This window comes from Danaus plexippus, chromosome 6 (assembly GCF_018135715.1).
Source record: "Danaus plexippus chromosome 6, MEX_DaPlex, whole genome shotgun sequence".
Taxonomy (NCBI): domain Eukaryota; kingdom Metazoa; phylum Arthropoda; class Insecta; order Lepidoptera; family Nymphalidae; genus Danaus; species Danaus plexippus.
Genome location: NC_083540.1, coordinates 3,597,987 through 3,620,249, shown reverse-complemented (window position 1 = coordinate 3,620,249; position 22,263 = coordinate 3,597,987). Strand labels below are relative to the sequence as shown.

The 22,263-nt window shown below is 31.7% G+C and overlaps 1 protein-coding gene across 5 annotated transcripts; it reads right to left on the bottom strand.

The window, feature by feature from the left end:
* Positions 1–218: 218 nt before the first annotated feature.
* LOC116777596 (phosphatidate phosphatase LPIN3) lies at positions 219–21,586 on the bottom strand. Of its 5 annotated transcripts, XR_004354062.2 has the most exons (17): positions 15,651–15,857; positions 13,260–13,576; positions 10,141–10,373; positions 9,165–9,632; positions 8,999–9,094; positions 7,257–7,633; positions 7,056–7,191; positions 6,737–6,929; positions 6,319–6,428; positions 5,453–5,667; positions 4,769–4,887; positions 4,386–4,534; positions 3,341–3,479; positions 2,980–3,195; positions 2,730–2,833; positions 2,482–2,612; positions 1,652–1,792 (listed from the first exon to the last, which is right to left on the bottom strand). XR_004354062.2 is itself a non-coding variant. In XM_032671242.2 (16 exons), the coding sequence occupies exons 2-16, from the start codon at positions 13,446–13,448 to the stop codon at positions 1,645–1,647; spliced, it is 2,892 nt and encodes a 963-aa protein (XP_032527133.2). In that variant the 5' UTR covers positions 13,449–13,576; positions 21,435–21,586; the 3' UTR covers positions 219–1,644. The 5 variants fall into 5 exon arrangements, 4 of the variants coding, with proteins under 4 accessions (XP_032527133.2, XP_032527142.2, XP_032527125.2 ...); XM_032671242.2 differs by lacking the exons at positions 2,482–2,612; positions 15,651–15,857 and adding an exon at positions 21,435–21,586 and having other exon boundaries at positions 219–1,792; XM_032671251.2 differs by lacking the exon at positions 2,482–2,612 and having other exon boundaries at positions 219–1,792; positions 5,453–5,664; positions 15,651–15,859.
* Between the last annotated feature and the right edge of the window lie 677 nt (positions 21,587–22,263).

Here is a 22,263-nt window from a genome sequence, read left to right as displayed (position 1 = left end):
TAAAATGGAATCACCTTATTAATGAGTTTATCAAAGATTAGTAGAGAATTTTAGCTATGAGCCCAGTGGTTATGACGTGTGTTTAAATATTTTGAATTTCTGAATATTGAATTCCACCAAACCCTACAAACTCTACGCCAAATATCAGTGCATGTACCTGTCATCACATACCTATAGTGAGAAATAAAAGGTTTAGGGTTCAATATGAAAACACTTAATCACATTTAGCAATATATTTAATAATCACAGTGGAAATAAATTATTTTTTAATAAACATAGTTACATACCAAATCAAGTAAGATAAATCAGAAAACGTTTTGTAAATTTAATTCTATGTCTTAAATAAAAAAAAAAATATTCTAGACCAATAACATTATAATTAAATTAAATTTATACAAAAATAAACTATCGTTTCACAAAGGCCAAGCCTTTCCCAGACAAAATATATGCAATAATGTAAATGTGTATTTTTAACACAAAGTAACTTACATAATAATAAACCGATAATCACAGTACAAAAGTAAAGCATCGCTTTTCCACACATCACAGATTTACTCTCAACAATTCCTAAGTTAATTGAAACTGAAAAACACAACTCATCACTGCACCTACTAATATTTATTACCATTCCAAATTCAAATTCACGTATTTCCCAATACATGTTACAAAAAATATGACTTGACAAATTGAAAATTTTAGTATATTACCTTGTGAAAATGTAAAAAAAAAAATGGTGGTGAAAAATCTGAAGCTGAGATCACCAAATATCACAGCATTAAAAAGGATTTGTCACATTATATTTGCTGAAACAATGAAATATTAACAAATAGAACAGATTTTAACTAAAATCAAATTAACGTTCCACTATGACGGTAACTAACATACACATGGGAAGCAAAATTTAAAGTACATAATACATCATTACATGTGATTTGTTTTGAGCTGAATCCTAGCATACGCTTTAAAAAACAAGCACAACGAAATGTAGTGTCTGACAGCAAATAAAATAATTTTTACGCTAGTGGTTTTCCTGTCATTGGTACACTACTTGAAGGAATTCCATACTGAGATTCCACTTCGGACTGACTACCTATACATATTTTTTGGTTGGTTTTATGATACTAATATTATTGAAAGGTACATGTAAGTTAAAAGTGTTATAGTCAAAGCCTTGAGTATTACAAAAGCTGTATTCAAATTGATTGTTTTTTTTTTTCTCATTACACACATTTCGCACACCCAACTACTTAATTTTTAAAACTTTACGTATAAGACACTACACCATAATATAAAGAAAAAACAAATGCAATTGCTTATCTAAAATGAGCTTAGATTTTGAAATTTATCAAATAATCTTTTCTACAAAAAAAATAATGGTGTATTGCATATGGCGATAGTGAGACTTATTGATATAAATTCAAACTACACGTTAGCATTACATTACAGGATAAACGAGACAAATTGAGTTAAGCATTATACTAAATATCTGTAAATTATTAGGTCCTTTAAAATATTTACCGCCATTACACTAAAACCATACAGTCATTCAAGTGACGGGACACGATTGGTAAATAAGATTTCAAAGGCGGTATGCTATTGGTTGATTTTGGTGGGCTATTTTTATAGCGGCATAAGATTGGCGAACTAATGTTTTGTCGGTGGTAGCACGGCGGCGGGAAGTTCAACAGTGGGCAGCGGTTCGCGCCAGAAGACGCTCTGAGAGAATTCATCGCTGGGTTCACAAAGCGCGGGCGGGAACACCTGGTCCACTAGCACAGACATGTGGGAGTACCTGAGGGTAATAATTAATTATAGCTAAGATTATAAATGCTTTTATTATAAAATTTACAAATTATATTTATTTTACACACAACACCCAACAACAAAATGGCACCAACACCACAGTTAAATGATGAGATCTAAGACTTTCGCGAGTGTATATTTAAATGAAACTAATATTTTTCGAATTATACAACACGTATTTTATTATTAAAAAAAAAACTACATACTCCCTCATCTCATCTTTATCTGAGCTGACTCGTCTCGTCTGTCCGTGAACACGGTTGCTGCTAAGTAACCGAAACGCCGGGAGTGTGTAGTTTTTTTTTAAATAACAAAATACGCGTAGTAAAATCCGAAAAATATTAATTACAGTTAAACGAGTTTGCCTTAAGACATTTTCCCATAAAATTAAGTTCCGTTTTAGTGTGTTTTCTGGTACATATTAATTCAGCTGTAATTTTAATGTATTATAGATTTATTTATACAATTCAAATTTTGTTAGGACGTGATCATCTTAGTTACCACACACTGTCAAGGTATTATATATAAAAAATATAACATTAAAACAGTAAATATGACATGGCGATGATATCCTGTTATTTGAAAGTTATTTTAAGTTAAAGATTAGAGTATGCATGTATTGCGAAATGACAGTTCAATTTTTTAATGATAAGCCTAAATTCATGCCGCACGGCTTACCCGTCTGTGTCTCGAGTAATTCCATAAATTTAAATATACATGTATAAACGCCTATAATATGCTAGCTAATAATTTTATCACGTTTCAGTGGCGGGAAGAAATCATCGACCATGTCACTTTGCACGTGGTAACTGAAATAAAAATTGTATGTGCTCATTAAATATAATATATGCATACAGATGACCAGTTAGTGACAGGGTGTGACGCACGCTCGTGTAGTACTAATGTGATACGTGGGGAGTACTCACGTCGATTGGAATGTCTGAGTCAACTCGTGTTTGAGTTCACCCTTGTAGTTTATTGTGAATATTCTCACGATAGGAATGCCGACAGCCTGGTAAGCGCAGACGTCCTAAAATTAAAACGGTCTCATTTATATGGCGGCAGACAGTATTTTATGGTAGATATTCATAATAACAACAACATTATAACAAGTATTAATATAACTTTCAATTCCACGAGTATCATAAATATCATATGAAATGCTTGTACACTCACGTTGACTCTATTTCCGTAACCCGCATAGAAGGGATTAGAGCCAGCGGGGAATAACGCTTTGATGTCAGCCAGACACTGTATCTTAAACTCTTCCGGTTTTTTCTCGATGACCTCCCTGTGGAAGGCGCGCAGCAGCGATGTGGGGTTCAACAAAAGTGGTCCGTCCGGCAGACACAACTCGCCCTGACGGATCGAACGAAGATATTCGCGAGTTACCTGCCGAATTAGAAACGGTTTTAATTTTCGAAAATTTGTTTTAGATTTAGAATTATTCTTTGAAAAAAAAAGCATAATATTATGTAACTTCTGTGCAATATTAGTATCATAACTATTTATAATATATTTTTTATGTATATCAAACCTTGGCCTGTCCGATGGCCCTCGCCGAGAGGTACAATAACTGGTATCCGTTGTTTTTGATCTTAGTGAATAGTTGTGCGACGCCCGACTGAGCCCAGTCTTTGCCCACCAGTGGGAAGATATGTCCCAGAACATCCGACCTTTAACATATACGACTAAGTTTATACGTATACATGATTAATATAAAGTTGAATATTATTTAATCAATGGGAACAGTTTCTTTGTTATATTTTTAAAATACTAAAGCTCTATGCAGATGCTACACAATCAGAGATTTCCAAAGCTTTTATTTTATATGCACTAAAACAATTACATTGTTTTCTTTATTTATCACATTTAGTTCACATTCAATGGAGAGATGTGTCTTTAATAATGTTAGTCACCTTGAATGTTTCGTTTTTGTATTTTAAGCATAATATATATTATATGTATATGCTCCGAAAACGGAAGTGTAGAAAGCAGAACGTCATACGTCAGTTCTCAAAAAAGAAAATCGAACTATGTCAAGGTTATCACATTGGCAGTACGCCGTGTGCTCAGTGAAAGTATAAACGACACTAATACAATTTTGTGACCTTTGATATAGTCGTTGAATAAATTATTATGGCGGCAAAATCGTTGTCACATCAAGAAAAATTAAGTGCGTTAAAAATTTACATTAAATTAGGATTACGTTATTATTTAATCAAATTATAGTAATATGTAAAAAAAAAATTGTCGATTTATGCAACTTTTATCTATCCATATACATGTGTGCGTGTGTGTGTGTGTGTGTTATCGGTTGACATTTATTTACCATTACATTAGTACATATTTCTACAACTGTTGTTTATGAAAACACCCAGTAAACAACACGGCATGTGACCTTGAGTTGTTTGTAACATTCTAATGAGACCGTCTGTTTTGTAAATAACTAATTAATATGATATTTTGTTAGAACTCAATGTGTTTTAAGGCTTTGTTTGCTTCCAACATAAGAATTGGAGACTGAAAATAGTAGTTTGTATGATGAAAATTTTTATTTAATATGTTTATGTGATACGTACTTGGTGATGGTGCCGTCTATGTCTGATATGACGATCTTGTCGTCGTATCTCCAGCGGAACACGTTGCATTTACACTTGGTAGTGCCCTGGTAGGCGGTGGTCACACTGAACACCATCTCGTTCATACCCTCGCGGAGGTTCAGGTTTTTCTGAATATAATTTATAATGTCTTACCACAGGTACAACATACGACAATGATTCATATATATTTTATGCAACAAAATATATTTAAATTTCATGAGAATGGAGTTTCCTGGATTATAACAATTGTTTGTAGCTTCCATACATAATATATAAGGACTGTTGTGACTCATGTGTCATGTGGCTTAGTTTTAAACGGAGCATTTTTGAAGCGCTATGACAGTTTATAGGAAGATACTAACGATCTGATCCGAAGACAATCGGAGTGTCTTCCTGAAGGAAGAAGGTCTCCTCGTGGCCGTTCGTCCTTCCGTCTCCGACTCCGACGAGCTGTGCTCTGGCTGGCTCGGCGATATTGACACTACGAAAACAAACACAAATTAAACACATGCAACGACACTGTACATTTTTTCAAACATATAGTTTCTGTGATGGCTTATAAATTTGGCTTTCCATTCATCGTGATCAATCAGTCCAGCCTTACAATTGTTATTCCCCATACGGGGTTCGCCGTTAATTATTGTGAACATTATTGTAATGCGATTTAATGTTTGTCAGTGTCAGTACGTGTTTATATCTGTAGATAATCTTCTCAAATATATATGTGAATATAAATAGCATCACTATTCGTGAGGAAGTAACGGATTGTACCTACATATAAAATTTTCCTTAACACCTGGAAAATAACACTATAGTTGATGTTTCATTGCGAGTGGAAGCGATTGAATGTTTTGGCACAGATCGTACGCTACAGGTAGGATGGCCGGTTATAACAACATTACCATAAAATTATATTGAAATCTCGGATGTTCTTGTTAAAAGATATTAAATGGAGGAAATATATATTAATTTACAGAACTAATCTGAAGTACGTTAAATAGAAATGATACCATGTCTGTGATGATGAAGTTTCATAGTAACTTTACCTTTCGGCAACACGGGCGTGGTTTCCAATGGTTCCGTGATGATTTCAGGCATCGGTTCATCATCGATCGGTGTCTCCTCCTTGGGTTCCGTCTTCTCTTCGCTCCACTGATGGTCCACCTCATCAATATCGGTTGCTTCAATTTTTAGGGTCTCGGTTTGTTGTATGGACGAATCTTTCAGTTCTTCGTCCTTGTTCTGAGACGATTCTGATCTACTGTATAAATTTATATATGTTTATAAAACGGCTTTGTCCCCATAATATATAATACACCGACGCATGTGAAATATATATATTTTAAATATACTAGCCAGTGGAAATTTTTCGTATATCAAGTTTGTTGGCAGCCATTCAATTAAAATATTAAATACTCTTCAAAGGAAAACGGTGATCGTGTACAGAGGCCAAAGACATATTAGACTGATATCCAAAATAGGAAATTGTCTCGATTCCAAGGTTGTAACCTTGAATACATATACCCGACTTTGGTATGTCATTGTTTTTGACTATTACCTGAGCCAAAGGAAGTTTTACAGACGACACGACAACGACACGACCGGTCATTAACCGTCTGGGACGTTATTAACAATTTGGCAACGTTCAAGCCATATATGAGTTCTGTATATGATCACTTTTTCCGAAATTTGCTGCCAAAATTCATAATGATAATATATTCATTGATATAATTTAGCTGTATAATTTTTATAACGAAGATTTGATTAGCTAACGTTGATATAAAAAGTCATAACATGTAAGGTTTCTGTTGACGGTAGTTGCACTATTGAGTCATGTTATAGTTAGCTTCTATATAGATTTATCTATTGTGAACTATGTCTAACTATTATAATATACTAACAACCGTCCTACCTCTTGTCGTTGGATCGTCTCCAGCTCCACCAGTAACTCCTCGGCTTCACCTCATCCGTTCTGATGGCGGACTCCTCCTTCTGACCCTTCTCTAGTTCCTCCAGTACACGCTGAACCACACAAATAATTACATTGTAATAGTTTCGTAAGAAACTGTACGACTAATGAATTCTTAATTCAAATCTAACTTAGTAATTAAACGATTTGAAAAGATAATTTTCAAATATATTTAGTAATATTAATAGTAAAAGGGATTGAGAAAATATAAAATAATGTTGAAAATATTTTTATATTTCATTGGTTTAGTTAACGTCATTAGTAGCAATTTCCATGACCAGGAATTAGGAATATATGCTAGATAGTTAAGTATATATAAGTATAAGTTATTGAGAAGCTATTAAGTTTTGCAAGTACATACATTGGGCAGCGGTCGTCTGTACGCCAACAACGACAGCAATAGCGGTCCAGCGCTGCGCCACGGCAATCGTCTAGTCCCAAGACGGACCTCCAGCCTGCCAGCGCTTGCTAGCTCAGCGCCATTCACACAGAACTCCTCGTAGCTCAGTGAGCGGCACACAGCGCCATCACGAGCCATCACAGACACCTGACCTCTGGCGGATAAAGAGCATTTTACATTAAAATATTGAAGAAAAAATTTATTAATCTGTGAAAACGGGACCAGTATTTTTTTATTATTATAAATTATGACACATAATAGATGCGGGGTATTTTCTTACTTGGCAAGCAATTTCTCATCGTCATCCGAGTCCAGCGCGGGTGCGTCCATGGAGGCTGGTGAGTTCGGTGACTGCGGTAAGGACGGACCGTTGCCGGACTCGTACTCCTCCTCGGTAGGTCCGGCCGCCGCCACACCTGTACACAAACGTTTTAATATATCTGATAAAGACGTGGAAAACTTAGGCAGTTTAGAGACTCACCCGATCGGTAACGCTCAGCGTGATGTTTCGGGAAGTAAAGGTCCGGGTCGACCTGGCCACGGTCCAAATCATCTAAATAGACGCCTTCGGGGACGGCGTCCTCTCTGGTCGACATGAATCTGAACATGTCGCTCAGCACTCCGCGACGTCCTGTTCTTTCTTCGTCCGAGCTGAGAGGTTCCGCTGGCGAGGAGGGCTCGGCGGGGGAAGCTGGAGAGGCGGGGGAGGCAGGGGACTCCGCAGCCTGAGCCCCTCTCACTGGAGGCTCCGGCAGTTCACCCCACCTCCACGACTGTGATGACTTATCGTCGTTAGCAGCTCGTGCCAATTCCACCTCCGTATCAGATTGAACCGGCGATCCATGTCGGGATCCCTTACTGTATAGAAAATTAACATGTTAAGTGAATACTAATAAAATAACTGACTTAAAAATCAAGTTGAAAATTTGAAAGAAAAATTAATAGACACGAGTGGAAATCGAACCTGTACCTTACGAAATATCGCCTGCCAGTTGTTTTAACAACTAAGCTATCGTGTCCTAATAAACTCTATTTAGTGAAATTGCAAAAAGACATTACAGGTAGCAGGATCAAACCTGCTCGTGTCAACAAATTTTTCATTATATATTATCTGTTCAACTTTAATGAAGTTATAAGCTAAACATTGCTTTTATGTACTATGCGAATCTATTAAAATTAAAAATACAAGTACTCAATATTATCGGCTAATTAAAAGTGATCATATAATTTACATCAGCAATCAATAAGACCGGCAACAGTGAAGACGTAATGTTTTTATATGTAATACATGACAAAGAAAACAAAGCAATTAAAGTGCAATACAATAGACATGACACATAACTACTAAGATAACAATAACTCATGAACATATCACAAGGAACTCATAGTTATTTTGGTCATATCAAAGTATCTATACGAGTACATTCAGTTGTAAAAGTTGTAACTACATCGATTCCGTGGTACAAAATAGAAGGAATACTTGAAAGGTGTTATGAAAAATATACTGTTTATATAATGTATATAATAATTTGTGTGTCGGAAATAACTTTCAAGCCTACTGATATAACTTTGAAGACTTTCAGTTAGAATGAGGTTCATGAAGCAGAAAATGAGATACGTTTATTCCAGAACGCTTATCAAATATGCAAACGTAAAAAGTCGCGGTCCAAGCTAGTTCATAACAATATATTTTAATAAATTTGATACGATAGTTATATCTAATGTTTAATAGCTTTAATGTTGGCCGCCTCTATAATACTGTTTTATTTATGAAATCTCTATATGTTAAGATATACTAAAAATATTAATAACCAAGATACAAAGTCACGTATACATATAATTATCACTATCTTTATATTTAATTAAAAATCAACTCTAAAAATTTACAATGACGTCATATAAGATACCTTATTATTATCTGTTATTCGCTGAAGCTTGCATTATGGAAGAATTAATAATTATTTTGTGTACTGACAAATTACTTTATACTTCAGCGTAGTCATCGCTGATTAAGTGATTCATATGTTATAACGAGCATAAGTATAAAGCGCTTTAAGTCTTTTTTTATATAAGCAACGGTAGTTCTGACATTTTAAATACGACACCCATGTATGTACTTAAGAGGCAAATAAGAGCGTACAGTGACTATAAACAGTGCTAAAAAGTTAGCTAAATAAGTTATCATGTGAGACAAACTACATAAGCGTATATTTAATGAATTACGAGTGTCTGGATGCTGCGTGGACCTCGAAGGCCGTGTCCGACAACGCTAGCGGGATACGATTGTCACCATTCAGCTTGAAGTTGGACATCTCTTCGCTGTAACACGGCAACGCTATACAACCTTTTTTCGTTAGCAATCCGACCAAGGAGTATTTATCGTGCTTACCTTAGAGCGCTCGCTGCCACTTCGCTGTCACTGAAGAAATTTATATCTGTTGTGATAACACGTGACCTCTGCTCGGTCCCGGTGAGATCTGATTGACTAGATATGGAGCTAGTCGATGACTTTCTTTGGTGTTTCTTCTTTGAATTGGCCTTCCTCGTCTTCTTTTTCTTCTTGCCGTTGCCGTTCGGCTTGACTTCTTCTGGATTAGGCATGGCGTCTATGGGTCTGAAGTCGTTGTGTTCACTTATCTTCTGAACGGTTTGGCTGGCCTCGCTCTCGGCTGAGCCGAGCTTAGTGGCCGAGAATGTCTTTGGTTTCGAGTCTGTCCAGTCAGCTGATCCATCATTCAAGCCATCCATTTCAAACAAAGCCTCATTATCATGATCGTCATGATTATTTTTGTCTTCTCTTTTTTTGGCAAGTTTATTTAAGTCCGGTTTTTGCATGGATTTCCCGTCGGCGGTGTATCTAAAAAAGATAATTCATTATTCGTATTTTTAAAATCAGTTTCCAAACAATATTTTCATATAACCATAAAGCAGTTGTAATCAAACATTTGCAATATTCTAATGAACACGTTACTAATGATTGCCGCATCAATGCAATTTTAAAATAGTAATTAATTTCTACCACGTGTCGTACAACGTTTCTATTCACTTTCCAATGATTATTTTTTTTATATTGCAATACAACTGCTTTTGAAACTACACATGTAGTCATTGACATTGACAGCCTTATTTCATATAAGCCGATCAAACTCGTCCGTAATCAGGCCCGCTTGTTTTTCTGGTTAGATTACTTACAGCAATAAATAATTTAAAAACATCTTTGACAGGATAAAATTTATAAATAGAAATTTCTCAATGGAATACCAATAGGAAAACTTAACCATTAAAATGATAGAAATAACATAAAAACAATTAAAATAAGGATTTAAAGTGTAATATTACATAGTCGTAAATTAAAAGAATATTACCTTCTCTTTGTATAATCTGAAGCCTGTCCATGGTCTGGTTCCACAGCTGACAGCGAGTTCCTGCGTCGCGGCTCGTATAGTTCATCGAATCTGGTAGCCGGTATGGGTGATGTAGCCAGATGTGCGGAACACTCAGCCTCATCCTCCCCGACTTCCTCTACGAAGAACGCCTCGCCAGATTCACCCAATTTCATGTGAATCTGTAGCGGCTCGCCGTTCAACTCCAAATCGACCTTGAAATAATATACCTAAGTTATAGTTTGTCAGATTTAAAAAAAAAAGTATAACATATACCTAGCTGATTTATTGTAAACCTTGGAATTCACGACTAAATGTGTTAACGTCATTATATATTTGTTTAAAATGCTAGTAAAAAGGCAATGAACTCTGATTATTCTTTTTAGTACACTTTGCTGTAAAACATTTTGAAATTGATATAATTATTTTGCTGTTTCTAATGTTTGTATATAAGTAGCTAGTAGAATAAAGACGAGTCATAATGACATCGTTTAGGTTATCATTGGGTTTTACTGTTTATTGTAATGCATTACATGGATTAAAATGAACTTATAAATAAAGGTAAAAGAGCTTAAATGAATTTACGTGTGGCCAGATATAAAGTACTTTCGGTGAGAAAAAAATATGTGCCAAATTTTTCTGTTGTACATATTTTGTCTTCAAAATTATACTTTGCATTGGCAAAATTCCAATTTTAATAATGAATCAGCCGACTACAGTCGATTTGTTTTAGTTCGGAAGATGGAATGAAATATAACGATAAATTTTTAACACTTTTATTAAAAAAAAAAAAACAAATATTACTTATAAATTTTAATTAATAGTCTTGAGATAAAAACAGACTACTTGCTTAGTACGCGTAACAGACGATTTCTAGAACAATCTAGATTCGAGAGGCAGAACCATGCAATAATTTTACCAACACAGCTCACACACGTGGCGTTTCTATAAATAATTTTGCATCCACGTATTTGAGATGATTATGTATTGATATAATAAGACGTTCTCCAAAAAAACGTAACGTAGTGTAACATAACGTTTAATCGACCTTATTACTTAAAGATTATGTGTTGATTACAAAATCATAGACAAAATATAATTAAGTATAACCTAAAAAATCTGAGCTAACGACGATATCGTATAATGTTTAGTGACGTAACGTAGTGTTGCGATAGAAAAAGTCGTATGTGAGAATACTATTACTTGGTCCGAAGTCGTATCGAAGCTATTAGAATACTAATAAGTTCAGACAGCATTGAAATGGAATCCCCACTCGAACATATTTGTTTGTCTCTTCCGCACTATTCCGCATTTCGAATATGGGTACATAATAGTTTTTTAGAATGTGTTTATACACATCAACAGTAAAACTACAGAAAATCTAACAGCTTCCTGTTTTAATCGCAACAGAAGCTTAAAACATAAAGACGAAAGACCTGGAACTAAACATACCATAATCTGAATCTTTATTACTATGACTTCTGTTTTACTAAACCAATATGAAACCAAGAATCATATACAAACAAGTTTAAATTTGAATAATAATTCTCTGTATAATAATTTGATTAATTAAAGATGTATTTAACAATCTGTCATACAGATTAGCTATAATCGCTTAAAATGTAAGTCGTTACTCATTCAAGGACCTTGAAAGTTAAATAATATTTGCGTTTTAAATGATTCCATTCAAAATTTGGTATATATACATATATATTTTTGCAAAAATTAATGTAATTTTATACATTCAAATGCTTTACTACTGTTACCTAATAAATAAAATACGTAGTTTTCTTATAAGTATAATTCATTTTAAAATTGAAATAATGTGTGTATAATATTTTTATCAATACGTTTTGGCTCTATATCTATTTTTTACGGCAACATAATAAATGACTAAGTATCGAGAACTGTCATTCAATAAAAAATTTGAACCTTATCTTTTGACAAAATACTTTGATTAGACACGGATATACAATATCAAGGACGCCAACAGTAATAATAATCAAAGCGCGAAAACGTTGACAAATAACTTAAAATCAATTCTCAAAATATAATGAGAATACATTAAAATACATACACTGTTTCCATGTATAACCTAACATCAGCTTCGTATTTTTACAAAACCACAATACAATTGTTGCTTACCACATAGATGTAATAATGAAAAAAATCAATACTTTGTTTTGTCACTAGAATATATGATAATTATATATGAAACAAGTTACAACATTACGTAATTATATAACATAACACAATTTAAAAAACAAGAAAATGTTTCCGTCGCTCATTAATAATTTATTCAGAGAAGGGTATTTTTTTTCCCATCATGACTAACGGCTATGACATTTTCTAGGAAGTATGGCTTTTCATAAAATACTTGTCGTTATGAGGCAGCCATTAAGTGTTGATAATAACCGTAGGGTTAACACGCGTCTGAATAGTCACACTACGAACGGAGCATTTCAAAATTTCATTCATAAACCTTCGCACACTATAGTATTAAGTATTTATGTAGGTCATTGAATAAGAAACGGAAAACGTTTCGTATGGGGTTTCACGATGGAAACGTGTGTTAAGCATACCAGTTCGATGAGGACAATTAAAACTTATGTATGTGTTAGTAAAAATCGTAAATGTCACGACCAATGTAACGTTATAATTTAATCAACTAACGCAATTTTAATTCCGCGATACTGTGGTGTAATTAAAATACTGACGTTCGTTAAAGGTCATGTTTATGTTATGACAAATTCAATACAAATATTTTCATTTAGACAATCTTTCGTAAACTCTAAAGATGTCAAAACGATAACTGACAATGAAATCAACAAAGAAACGTCAGTGTCAAGGTGTAACACTTGCGTAATCATATGTTATCTTTTCGAAATCGTTCGACTTCTTTATCTAAATTACTATATTATCTTAATCATGTCATTGATATTAACTCGGGACACTGTGTAAACTAAAAAAAAATAGATTTTATACTCATCAATACCCGTGTATTCACGATCCTACGTGACATTCGCTGAAAATACTGTGTCTGTTTGAACAAGGCCACAGATCAAGACAATTTATGTGGATTTGTTAAGAATAATACTCACAACTTTGAATCTCGATCTTAGCACACCGAGTTTTCCGAACCGCACATGGAACGGGGAACAGGTGAAGCTTCCGTCTGGCTGTTCTACCACCACGACGTCAATCGCACCTGTCAGGGTCGCACCGTTGATCTCATTATAGAACTCGCAGAACTGAGCAATGAATTTACCGATATAGTTCATGGAATACATGACTGAGGTTTTATGTTACTTCCGTCACAATAACACTGGCACTAACACTTTATTCTAAAGTCCGATGTGAATTTCTCAAAAATTACCCCATGTTGATGGAGGTGAATGAGACATTGCTGTTTTATAATCTGCAACAATAACAATAAATTAAAACGAATTAATATTTGAACAGGTTATTTAATTGTAATAAAATGAATAAATGTATTAGATCTAATAGGTCTTTAAATAAAATTATCAAATCTATGAATTGTAATGTTTGTGATTATCGTTTTATGATAAATGAATAATCCGTTTTTTATGCGCAGTTTAAGCTAGAACAAGTTTCGCATTACGACAGATAATATATCTTAATATTTATAATAGAATCAATCAATAATTAATATAGGTTATATAATCATTATTAACCTTTTGTACAAATATCAAATGTCTTGTCGTTTACACAGCACAGTTTATTTTTCTCATTATACTGTTTGAATACGAGTCACTCATTACCAAGTAAACATTGAATGTTCAACTGTTTTGTTTCTCTTGTTACGTATGTGGTTGAATTTAGTTAGAAAAAAAACTTTAATTTTGTTCCTTAAAAAGCAAATACTCAAAGTATTGTCACCAAAGCCCGTTCTTGTAAAACAAAAAACCAAGACATAAACAATTAAGGACATAAATTACCGAAAGTTCCCAGTTAAAAGTCAAATCGCAGAATAAAGTTTAGGAAACACCAAATACTTTACAAACTCCCGCTTGCTTACAGTAAAATTATTAAATACCTAATAAAAAAAAGTACCATCGAATTTTATTCACATAAAAAATGTAAACGCGAACTATGATAATATCTTCTGTTATAATTTATTAGGTCGTTGTTTCCGGTACTGTGTCAACTTACAATAACTTGCTTGATATCATATGAGAGAGGTTCATTGAACAAAAACTATATACAAAAACGTATAAAATATGTGTCACTGATGTAAAAGACAAAAAGTGAAAGAATTAATACAACCGGAACGTAAATATTTGTTAGAACATTAACCACGGTAATAATTATAACAATTTTGGCGTGATTACAATGAAATTTATAAAATATATATATTTTTTCATATTCCATATAGACTGTTTACACTCCACAGGATGTTACTAAAGAGATCCGTGACATTGGTTCTTGAATTGGCACGTGGCTGTGATCGTGGCCGCAGCCAGAGAACTTTGCCCATGACACCAACTAATACAATAATACTTACTATACAATATATAACATTACACTCGTTATTGTAGATATATAAAAAAAAGTTCTTTGTTTAACATTTTCAAACATGTTTTATTTTGCTTGCATTGCAATAATATGTAAGGGAGGTTGTAAAATAGTAAAAACCTCCTTGCGCAATAGTGACGAGAATACATTTTATTCATATATATCTGTTATTATAGTTATATACCTATTGAAAGTGTGACAAATCATTATCTAACTATCCCAATGAAATAAATGAATAAATGAACGTACTATGTTCATATATTCGTTTGGAAATATGCCAACTTGAGAATGGAAATTCCTTTTTTTATGTTGTTTAAAAAGACCTAGTATTCTTTTTGTCGCGTTCTTAAATCTCTGCATACTTTCATAGTTCGTCCCAGATAGCTTGCTTTTTTACAAACGAATGAATTCGAATTAAGTATAAAATAAAATTGGTGTTTTTGTTTAATTACTTTATATTAAAAAAAATAGTAAAACACTGGAAGTTAAATAATTAAAACAAGAAATCTTCAAGTAAATTCTTTCCACAAATAGGAACTATGACTGTATGAAAACTATGTACGTGGGATAATAAGCCTGATCAGACGTACCCAATTGAACTAGATTTTGCACAAATTTTATAGACTTCCATATAAGTCAATAAACATTTTAACAGGATACTCGTATAAATACCAATTTTACATAGACAAGCAACTTTAGCATTTATTTACCTAAATTTAATAAATTAAATCTCTGATAAACCATAATGATGGAATGACTAATACTTTTTATAATTTAAAGTATAATTAGTAACAGTTCGTTAGATTAAAAAAAAGAAAAGAAATGCATGATATTTAACAAAAGAACAATCAACGTAACAGTCAAATATTTTTTTGAAAACAAAGCTACTCTTCAAGAACTTTATGTGGCAGGCATGACAGGGAAAGAAAATTATTATGAAAACAATATAGTTGTACCTGAATATAGAATAAGTTTTCACTGGGGCTTGTGGTAATCACTGTAAATAAAGTTTTACTAATATCGCTGTCGAGATATTAGTAAACAAACAGCTGTTATGTTGCGCGAACAATTGGTTGCGAATAAGATTGCACGAATGCGAAGCACGATCTGTTACGTGTGCACTGCAAGAAATATACTTTTATACTGACGAAAATATAAACGAGTACAGTGAATGGTGGGTGAACCGACGAACGCTAGCAGAAAACCGATCATATCGTGACGTTTAAAACGTCTTACGAACTACGCACACATTCAAACAACGCACACATGCATGAACACGCAATGTTGTATGGAAAACCGATTCGGGGTCGAGCGCGATACGAACGTGTTGATCGCGTGGTATGGCGTGATGTCGCACCACTCGTTGCGAAAGTGTCTTCTGCTGTAATTTAAACAGTTATGGTTTAAAAATGGCAATGTAAATTGGGATGCAGCCCTTTGTTTGGCTTTTTACAGTTATGTTTACCGCTTTTAATTATTGATGAAGCTTTTTTACATTTAATACGATATTGTCTATAGATTTTTTCGTTCCATGCTGAAATCGAAGAACTCAAAATCAAACAAAGATTACAAAAAAGTAATAAGAAAAGCTGTCGTTTAGTAATTAAAAAAAGAATAATGATCATATGAAAATAAATAATGCGCAATTTTTTTAGGCGAAAATATCTTGCATGCGTACACAGCATGCAGGGTAAGCGAGAACTGACCTCAAATAACAAATACACAATTTTAATCTATTGATTCAGTATTGTACAAAACTATGATGACCTAAAATTGTAAGTTCTATTGCACTTAATATTACATAAGTGTCAAATGTCATGGTATATTTCATAATGGCCGTTGAGATTGCAATAAGATTCACTATTCAAACCAGAGATTGTATTGTCAATGCCAGTCACACCTCCAAATCGAAGTAACCTTATAGGTATATGAATGGGTGTGTCGTGACGTCACATCTCGTCTAATACGACGTTTGCAAAATACAAGTTGTCGTTTATTTAAATACAAGGCCACTTCATAATAATCCAAAACGAATGCTAATCAAATATAGGCCATGTCACAAAGACATTACCGGTAAAATCGCAGAGCACTAGGCCAGCAGTTATTGTTATCACAGAGGTGGCTTACTTGTGCGTAGTGCGATTTCTGATATTGTATGCGGAAAACAAAAACATGTTTTGCTACTTCAGTTTGAATACCTATTGAATAATATTACATGAATGGCATGAGAGATAAAAACAATTGTTATCTCCATACATTTATCAATTTTTTTTTTTAGATCGATGATTAAATCCCTAATAGCAAGTCGTAATGAAATCTCGAGTTTCGTGTATTTCTTTTAGTACCATACAAAATAACAACTGTAAAAGAATATTGTGCTTGAGCATTGAGTAAATAAAATATAATTTCTTACGATTCAACGATTAAAATTTTTAATTATTAATTAGGCATAATATTAATAATAAAAGGCCAAACGAAATGTTTATATTATTAAAAATATTAATCAATCAAATTAAAACAACTGAGAAATTAATATTCTTAAACGGATATTCGTTAAAATCACTTGAAACACGTGTGGAACTTATTTATTGAATAAATAATTTACAATTTCATAAAATATTATGAAAGTTTGAATTGATGTACGAATTTTGAAACACGGAATGTATTTTGATGAATTATAGATATATGGTTAAACATTTTAATAGTACATGATATTTCTAGACAACTTCCGAGGCGTGGCTTTACACGGATTGAAATTGTTTTAGTTGTTTAAACTTATTCTGTATAATTGAAATAAATAACCAAATCATGAAGTGCGAAAATAATAGTAATATAATTTTTTCTATGAATAATGTCAAACTTCAGTACAAATAATGATTTATAGGAGCCTATTATTATATATTAAAGACATAAAATACATTTCTATAACACACAGACGACAACAAATATACTATCTATATGATGTATATCTGAAACTTAAAAGCTTCTTGCATCACTACGGTTCGGTTAAGTCCGGTTATGAAGGCGTGATTCGTTACAACATTCATGAAGAGGAACGTGCATTCATCTTCCTGCATTCATGCAATCAAGTACCAAGTATAATATTAGATATAAATAACAACTGTAGGTACTATACATATATATTTGTAGTATCGTTAAAATTTCGAACTTCTTGTCTGTTATCTTCAAGGCTTTGTTTTTTTTTTTGTAATATGGGGTTAATTTTTTTATGATACAGATAATTGTATCAATAAGGTAAGTAAAGGTGTTTGGCAAACAGTAAAGACGTTAAAATCATCTTACCATTCTTTATCATTCATAAGTTACTCTATATGTTTATAAATCATATTGCGAAAATACAATGAATGAAAAAACACTACAACTGCCTGTGTTTAGTGTGATGACGCAGTCGGGAACTAAGAGTAATGTTCTGCTACTACGTGTTTAAATCGTCACACTATAATACAGTTTATTATTCATAAATCTGCGTTGATACTTGATACTATCATGGGTTAAAATGTATGTATATATGTATAATAAGCTCGAAAAGATTTGGTTGCAGTGTCATCACGCACACTCACAAAGATTACAAAACACAAACATCTTCATTTTTATAGCTATCAAAATTTCTAATTATAAACTATTAGTAAATACGTAACTGGCAAAATTTACATAACTATAATAATTGCCTTTATGACGTGTAACGTAATTGTTTACATACTTAATGTCTTTTATGGCTATGACTTCTTTTATTCCTGGTTATACCAAAAATAACCCACAAGAATTAACTATAAACACTGAGTGATCTTTCTTAATTATAATTAGCAGTTAAAACTGGGCTCATCCAGCAAGATGAAATATCAACATAATAAAAGTTAATAAATTCATTTTTTTGCACAAAACATTACCAATTATAAAATAATTTTACAATTCGATATTCATTACAAACAGGTGAAGAACATTAAATTATGTTCACATAATGTTTCTATTCAAAATAAAAAAATAAAAAACAAGATCATGGAAGGTTAAATACACATCACAAATAAAAATCGTTAGATAACCTCATCAGGAAACATCCCTAAAAATACTTATTTAAAAATCAGCAAAATAAAATATTTTTAATAAATTAATACAATGGATTTTAATTTCTAATTAGAATCTGTAATCTTATCTTCATTATAACATATTTGGATATTTTTTTATTAGACTATCTATAGAGGCCACCATATACTTATCACTCAACACCTGACAATCATTCCTTATTCATTCCTCTTCCACTTGTTGTGCACAAGTTCACCTCTTGGTTATATTGTCACTATCAGCAAGTATTTTAGGACTCAATATTCTTGAACTAAATTCAACACTTGCAGTGTGACAGAAGACAAATAGTTTGTTGTGTGTGTGTGTGATACGAGTTATTTTATTGAAATGTTCAAAAAGACAAAAGTTTCCTGGACACTTTTTAGAGATAACATCAAAAGAGAATTTATGCTTCACTGGGTCATCAACTATACTTAGCTCTTGCTCTTGCTTTGTCATACATTTTATTTGAATGATGGCCAAAGCTGCAGAAATATGCAGATTAATTATGGAAAAACTAATTGTGTAAACAATAACTGATAGACCAAGATATTTTATTAGGCTATTCTGTACTATAAGAATATATATATAGGAATTAATTAATTATTTCCCAACATGATTCCAAAAAGAATGAGATTATCAATGAAACCATATATATTTTATTTTTGTTATGGTTTTCTTAGTGAACAAATATTGATGAACATTTTCTGTTAAAAAATATCATATAAGGATGGCTCTTGTTAACGAATCTGGAACTAATGAAGATATCTTGGAAAAATCAAGGTTAACAATTATATAGCTAACTAATTCTAATAAATCCTAATGCAGTTTTACCAACTTAGCTACGAATGTTTTGGGATTTTAGTAATAAAATAGTCAAACAAATAGATCCCACTGATTTTAAGATTATTTAATTTCGGGGAGACATTGACTCCTTGTCCGAGAAGCAACTCTGTTTGACCTAACCATCACTTAATGTCATAAAATAAAATCTTTTGATTTAGTTAATCAGAAATTAATAAAAAATTATATAATTTTTGAAATTTGTGCCAAGTAAGGGATACAACAATATATAATTACCTACTAAACACAAAGTAGTAGTAGTGGCTCACAGCCACCACAAAACGATTGGCGACTAATAAAAGTACTTAATAAAGTATAGGAATATTTGTATGTACTATAAAAATAACTTTGAAAATTATTTTTACCTAAATTTTGTCATATAAACAAATAGTAAATTAATACAAAGTATAACTGAATACAACAGAGAAGTAAAATAACTTTTGACTTAACATTACTCAAGATATAAAATGTTGTAATAAAACAAAATAAACATATGAAATAAAATATTAAAAATTAAATTATTAATTCATCTTTTATAAGATGATGGTTATAATTTGTTATACATTTACATATGTACACAGAAAATTTTTCTCGAAACTTACATATGTAGGGAACTGTTGATATTAATAATTACATATTAAGTTAAAAGAAATAAACAACCTGTGAGTAAGACAATAATAATAATGAAGAATAATTCAAAAAAATCATCTATACATGACAATATAATACATATATACATTAATTATCAATACAGATTAACCAAATACTAAATAGCATCAGTCGTTACTTGTTAGAAAGATTGCTAACAGTACCAAGTTATTGTCTCACTTGATGTCAAATTCAAATTATTAATTAAATTATAGTTAAAGGTAAATAAATTTATTTTATTATCTGAATGAAAAACAGATACTATTGTTGTATAAAATGGATTGTGTGTTAAAAAAAAATGATGCATTTTTTAGCTGTATAATGTATTTCTTTAGGAAATTAACAATGTAATTGTTTGAAATTTAGATAATATCTGTTTTAAAAAGAAATGATATAATAAAAAATGTATGTCCAACATATGAAATAAGAATACAAATGCAATTTTACATTTTGGAGTAAATTTTTGTTTTTTTATTCATTTGCTTAGAAAGTTCCATTTAAGATAAATGGTATGAAACAAAAGAAAAATTGTTTTATTTAATTAATTTTCCAAGCCATGTAATTTAATATCAGAGTATTAAATTTTTTATTTTTTAAAAATTTACAAAAACTCAATCAGGTCACACATTATAAATTATCTTCATTCTTATTTATTATTATTATTTATTAAATTCCAAAAGTGCTACTGAGATTTTAATATAACATTTCCCAAGATTATTTTAAATAACACCAATTGTAAAGGTGATATTCAAACAATATTAAAGTAAGATCTTTCTTAAATAAGAATTTCTAGACACATGTTTATCATTTCTTTAACCTGTAGATTCACACCCAAGTCCTTTGTACTCTGCTTTACTATTTATACATATATTTTAACATTATTAACAATCACTTATTATAGATAATTAACATCAACGTTCGTGAGTTTCTTGTAACATTTCTGTGGATTTTACATGTTTTATGTGAAAAATTTAAAGTAAACAGAAGATCAGCTATTGTGATTTATTGGGTAATAACGTAATTCGTTTTAACTAAAAAATAGAAATCACATGCCCCTTCTAGCTAGAACTGGCCATAAGTAACATTCACAAAGTAAGTAAGAAAATATTTTTTTTAAACAAAAATTTAATAGTATAGTACTTAAAAATATTTATAATGAAGGTACTTACATTGCCTACGTTGTCCCGTTTAACTTTTTTGTAATAACACTTTTAGCAGGCTATTACTATTTTTTAAACTGTATAAATAGTCAAGAATTAAAGAAAATACAACAAAGCTTTGTTCTCTTTTAAATGGTAATCTGACAATCAATGAACAAACATATAGGTAGGTAATATTTAAAGTGTCTTGACACTGACAATTCATGAATCAAGACTTTGAAGCCAATTTTTCCTGAGTTGTAAAATATAATTTTTGCTCTATGATTAAAAGTAAGAAAACTTATCTAAGATTTTTTAATATATAAAGAAGAAAGAAAAAATATAAAAGGGGTCCTTTAAATATTATTATAAAATAAAAGTTAATTTTAATAATAACAATGTTAATAGTTCCAGTCACATTGAAAAATGTGGAAAGAAAAGAATACCTTGTCATATAGATATTAAAAAAACCCAATAAAAAGTCTAAAAATTTTTTTTGATTCGAAATGGATGAGACGGTTTTGCTTCACTATTGGTAGTTAATTCAGTTTCTAATCCTAATAAATATAAAGATCGAGTTTGCTCAAGAAAAACATAATGCCGAAGAAGATAATTGAATTACAACGAACAATTTCAAGTAGAGAGATTTAATATATACCTATAAATATAAAGAACAGCTTAATTCTAAACGACCGATTACAAAATATAGACGAGTAAACAATAAGTTGAAATAAATAATTAGGAATTTTTCCAACAAACAAGAATTTGAACTTATCAAAAAGTTTATTAGGATATTCCAAAATATGACTTTGTTCTAGAGACGTTTATGTTAATTAAAATTGTTCTTAGTCAAATTAAC